The 6049-nt window shown below is 33.2% G+C and overlaps 1 protein-coding gene across 1 annotated transcript; it reads left to right on the top strand.

Annotated features, from left to right (window-relative positions):
- Positions 1-277: 277 nt before the first annotated feature.
- LOTGIDRAFT_80119 (hypothetical protein) lies at positions 278-5586 on the top strand (the record flags this gene model as incomplete). Its single annotated transcript, XM_009065935.1, has 2 exons — positions 278-406; positions 5545-5586. Coding segments are annotated over 2 exons (171 nt in total), but the record flags the coding sequence as incomplete, so codon positions are not given.
- Positions 5587-6049: the final 463 nt, after the last annotated feature.

The following is a 6049-nucleotide window of genomic DNA, read 5'->3' as shown; positions in this document are numbered from 1 at the left end:
AATGTACAGGTCTGCAGATTTGTCTTGTATTTTGTATTTATAGAGCAATACAATTTGATTAACATGGTTATTCTCTGATACGAGTGTCGAATTCTGTTAGTTATATCGTGAGTTTTAAAGTCGAAATGTGCACCCAATCAAATGATATATTCACCAGAATAGCACTATAATATTGTTCATAAATCCCTGGTACTATCTGCTAAGAAATGATTTTGTATTTTGATTACTTCCAGGTGTCCACGATGCTAGCATGTTATTCCACCCGTATAGAAAACCAAAAAGAATCAGAACAGCTTTTTCACCATCACAATTATTAAAACTAGAAGATGCTTTTGAAAAAAATCATTACGTTGTTGGTCAAGAAAGAAAAGATTTGGCTGGGAAATTAAGTTTAACTGAAACTCAGGTTCGTATTCATTTTTATTGGTATACATAAAGGTAGGCCTATCTAAAATTCATACCCAAAATCCACGGACTCTTAGAAATTGGGTTGGGTCGTTTCTCTTTGTCCTTTTTCGGTACTTCCTGGAATATGGAAAGAACAATAATTTACGTCTGAAGACATCCTATACAAGTTTTACATTTTGGTATTCAACGACTAACTGATACCATAACTGAATGTAAGGAATGAATCGTTCTAATCTAGTTTGGCAGATTGACTGTTTCCTACACTTTTTCCCACGAAGCAATCCATGTATGAGAAAAGATTATTATTTAAAAGACATCGCACGGTTAAATCATATTCAATAAACATGAGATTTGCATTGGGAAGAAAATATTTTCTAATAATGGAATATTGTGAATTGATTGAAAGACAGTGTTGCCAGATTAATCATTATTATAGAAAATATTGCCATTATTAGTATGTTATTATTCCCTACTTTATTCATTATTACACACTCATAAGTTTACCATTAATCCACCAAAATATTTACATTTCTCCCTATTTTCCTGTCTTTATCAGAAACTCATATCGCCATCTTGAAAATCGAAACTTTGCTTTCAGTCTTGACGATGTCACCGGAAGTAATACGCACGCTTATGCTTGTTGCACGTGCTTTTCCCTGCAAAGTTCTGTAACTTATTGGAACCAGAATACACGCGGCAATAGCTTGGTTAGATATCAGGCGTAATGTGTCTCTCTAATGAAAATTCCGTTGTGTATTCAGGTATTGATTCAAGCGAGACTCTGTATTTGAAGGGACGCACGTTCCCAATATTTCGACTATGGCTTAAGCGGAAATTAGGTCTGGTTTTAACGCAGAATTAGTGGTAAATTATTTTCACATGAAGAAAACAGTGTGAATTAATCTCATTTAAAACTAGTGAATGTAATTAGTAGTTTACTCAACGTGCTTAACATAGACTTGTAAAGAATAGGCAGAACAATAAAGACGTTACTAAATGCTACAAGAAGATATCAAAATCTCTTCACTATTATAAAATAAACACCTTACATTCTGTAATTGGTGACAGTTCGTTGATTTTACCAGGCCGAATCATGCTACGAGAGACTCAACATAAAACAAGAGGTTATATTCAATAGGACTGCATACAGTCATCCTATATTCAATTCTTACAATTCTAACATATCTTTAAATGACACATTGCCACTTTACTAGTGTTTATTTTTCTATCTTGTTGAAATTTTTCATAAGTTTTTAAACTCAACATAATGAGCACTTCTTCATTCGTACTATTTTCTTTCTTTTATTCTGGCCTGTGATAGATCCTTTATACCACAACCTGTACACACTGACAGTCTACAGGTATAGAATATTTTAATTATGTGTTATTAAAAGATTTTCAAGTATTTCATCAAAATGTGTAGGAGTTTCGGGGTGACGTTTTTCATTTTCAAGTATATATATCTTTAGGCATAAGTGCTTGAAAATCTACTTAGATAACAATTGCTTATTTGGGCACCTGTCAATGAACATGCGGTAGGCGATAGAAAAAATAAAAACCAATTGCCTAATAGGGGCATGTTAAATAAGTGAATAATTGGCAAAACAGAAAAGCATTCAGACATGTTTCGCTTAAATTGTCACTTTTATTTGAATAAGAGAATTCTTGGTTGATTAATGGGTACTTGAGCTAGGAAAAATTATCCCACCCTCGTCAAAACTTTAGAATAAACTCTTAATAGTTTTTTGTTGTTGCTAAAGTTGTCTCAATAAGGGAGATCTTAATGATATATATAATAGTATTAGGTTATAAAAGATGTATCAGTGAGATAGAGAACTATATCTACTAAGACGGTTGAAGAAATGAAATGAATGGAGTTTTACGTCCTACTTTTCTGCACCAAATGTACTAATAAAGATGGGCAATGCTATGCGTGGGAAATTTTTCCAGGACAGCGGCATTAGCTTGCTCCTTTTCGATTTCCAACTGTCGAGGGATCTTTAACGTGCACAGACTGAAGCACATGGGGTCTCGGTTTATTGTCCGAACGACAAAATGCTTTTTCCATGTCAGCTAATGTCCATGTCCAATTTTCAATCAGTCCTCTGTGGTTCCTGCAATTTCACTAAAACTATCTGTTTGATGACGTCACTAATCGCGAAGGGCCTTATGTGATTTAGCATATTTTGAAGCTATCAGTGTCCCCGATACACAAAACAAATGAAAGAAAACCTTTATATTTTGATTTTTGTGACCGCGGTACATAATATCTGGATTTTCAAGACATTTTATTGGTTAAGACATTTTCAAAGTAGCATTCAAACTTTAATTAACAACGATGGTTTTCTTTTTTCACAATCACCATCTGCTAAAATCGACAGGATATACAATTTTGAAATTTTAAATTGAAGTTGGAAATGGTTTGTAACGTACTGTACATTGTACATCCCAAAGAACTCCTTCTTGTAAGCCTGTAATATTATTGGGTGTGGGAACAGATTAGAAGTAAAGTTTGGATGATTTGAACTGGGTGGAAAGGGTGAATAAAAGAACGTGAGTGAACAACTAGGTGACGGACTAACCCAGCTCATTGTACGTATCACTAACACAAAGCCAGGAATTTAGTACGTGAAACATCTTGCTATTGCCATGGCTTCTCGGCTAATATCAGTTTCATTCTCCAGTAATTGTTAACCTTGTCTCTGATCTTTCTATTCACTAATTCGTGTTGTTAAACACCCTTAATAGAAAGTAGTGTTTAACAGTCGGTGCTGACCTACGCTACGTGTTCAGTACTGAAGCTAGTTACACTTTCTCGCCTCTTGAAAAACAAATAACCAAACAAGCAATTTGGGGCTACGATCGTTGACAAATTAGAAAAGTATAATATACTCTATTCAAATTAAATGAAGTTATTGTGAAATGAATACCCTGTAAACCCGATCGGCGTATTTCCGCAGCACGTTATAAGGATTCAAGTACGTGATATCTTGAAATTTTCGACCCCGTTTAGCCACTTTCTCCATTACCTCTATATTAGCTTGTTTAATATCCCCTTAATTATAAGCACGCGTACTCGTTTGGGTTCTAACTGCAACATAAAAGTCCATCTTTAGATTTAAATTAGCCCAATTGAGAGAGGAGGGGTCGAATATCATCGTCCGTTAAGAGGTGTTTAAAGGTTGACAAAAGGTGTAAAGGGTCTTCTTGTGTTTGCTTCAATGATAGTTATAGTACTAACAAATCCCTCACATACGACCTTTGATCAGAAAAACGATAATCTGAACTACATGTGAAATGCCCTACCAAGTCTACACAGACAGGTGATTCTACTAAGAGTTTTAATTACCATCTCATCCTTCTTAATTATTAACGTCATGATCTCATTGAAGCAATTACATCAGCAAACTGCCACACGGTAAATAATTTGGCAATCTGTTATTAATGCGTTCACTTGTTACGGTGAAAGCTTGAATAATATGCTATCAGCCTTTTCAACTATTAGAATCTTGAACATCAAACAATGATAACATTTTATGTCCAAAAGCAAACATTTATCATTATTTCAATACCCCACTGTGTCAGAAATTCCAATAACACAAAATACAGAATATTAAACTCGATCAAAGTGAAATCGAGATGCCTCAAAATATATAATGTAAGCACAGTTTGTAATTTTGTAAGCAGTTCTTTCAAAAGTAAACTGGTTAAACAATGTTGCCATTTTATCGAATAGTTGATATATTTGACTTATTTCTCATATATATAAAGATTCTTGCTTGATCTTTGTAAAAGTTTAGTATTCATTGTATAGTACTGTAACCGTTTTAAAGCTGTTGTTATAGCTTGTCGGTCAGTAAGTAAGGTATGGAAAATACACTTATTTATTAATCAGTGCTGAAGTTTCAGAAAAAATATTTGATGTTAGTAGTGCCATAGTTTGTTTTCTAGAAAGGATAGTTTGTATCAAATTTGACAATAACTGATGCAAGAAAATGATATTTTCGGTTAAAGACATTCCATACCATTGGAAGTCGATAGGTCTTTCAAATATCCTAATTTAACAAAATTGTAGTGGATGTATGTTACTTTGCTTAGCATATTATCAGCAAATATTTTCTGTGAAATTTGCTTTCACAAGGAAAATTATGCTCTATCCATAAATAAAAGTAATTTAGCCTTTAAATTACATATATCTTAAGCTAATATGTTAAACGCTGTTGGTGGCAGGTTTCGCGCCATATGTGTTATAAAATGTTATCAAATGAAAATGCATCTAATAGGAGATGATTGTTCATGTGTCAGAAGAGAGCCATTTACCCTCCACGTGTATGGAAAGTCACATTGTGATGTTCTATAGAAACTTGTCAGATTTGAGATAGGTAATAATGTGACACGGACAGGTTTAATTATCACCAAACTTGCTTAATTCACTACATTGAAAGTCTTCATGCTGGCAAGTCAGTCTTTCGGGGAAAATTTGAGAGCTAATGGAAAATCTGAACAAAAGATCATTTATACTCTTTTAAAAAATACTTGTCACATATTCAACGCTCAACGCTTTCCTTACAGTGTTTTACAATATCGTTACTAACGACTATTTATTTTCTCATTTCTTGTAGCTCAAGTTATAAATCATACTTTATTTACCTTATATCGGATATATAAATTTTTAACCCCTGATATTCGAATCTTCAACTGTTAGCTCTTTGATGGTGATTTATCAGACCAAATTAAATACATTCTGGTCATAACTGAGCAATACTGTTCATAATCTGTCGGGACATCCCACTGTTCACTATTGTCTGAACATTATAAAACCTGTCGGAAATGATAAATGATACATGTTATTGCTATTTTAGACAGGAAATTTGAAATAACAATTGAAAAATAGTCGATTGTAGAATATGTTTTTTGGATTTCAATTCTCTTTCGGAATCGACTACTCTGAAGCTATAATTTAATTTTATGTGGAAACTATCAGATTTTTAATATAATAAAAATTATTCTTATCATGGGTCTCACAATGTTAAACAACTAAAAATAAATCTTAAACTTCTGTATTTCATTGGAATAGCCTACTTATTTGTGGAAATTGGTGCGTTGAATAATTGAACGTCGTATTTATTTTTTCAGGTTAAAGTTTGGTTCCAAAATAGAAGAACGAAATGCAAACGGGGGAAAGGCGAAGAAGATGAAGAAGATCTACAAACACACAATCAGTCTCTCTCAGATAAATCAGATGATGAACACGATAAATCAGATGTGACGTCACATGCGAATGAGATCAGACAACTTACTGATTCGTCTGATTAACACAGAACATAAAAGTGGTGTTTTTATCGGATTTCTTTTTTAATTTGCGTATAATCAGTACGCATAAGTGTGCTCTCTAATCTTATAGCTCTACCATTTTTAACCAACAAAATGTTGATGGTCTTTGAATCGATTAAGAGTCGTCAATGTATTACATGACATGGAATTTGCTGAATTCACCCCTTTCGAACGCTTTCTCACAGAGAGACTGATCTCCATATTTGAGTTTTTATTTGATTTGATATTTGAATCATGATATTGTATAAAATTGACGCATTGTTTAATTATTAAAGTGCTACGACTTATATTCTACCTCATTTTTTAA

This window comes from Lottia gigantea, assembly GCF_000327385.1.
Source record: "Lottia gigantea unplaced genomic scaffold LOTGIsca_72, whole genome shotgun sequence".
NCBI classification, from domain to species: domain Eukaryota; kingdom Metazoa; phylum Mollusca; class Gastropoda; family Lottiidae; genus Lottia; species Lottia gigantea.
This window is presented reverse-complemented; position numbering and strand designations above follow the sequence as displayed.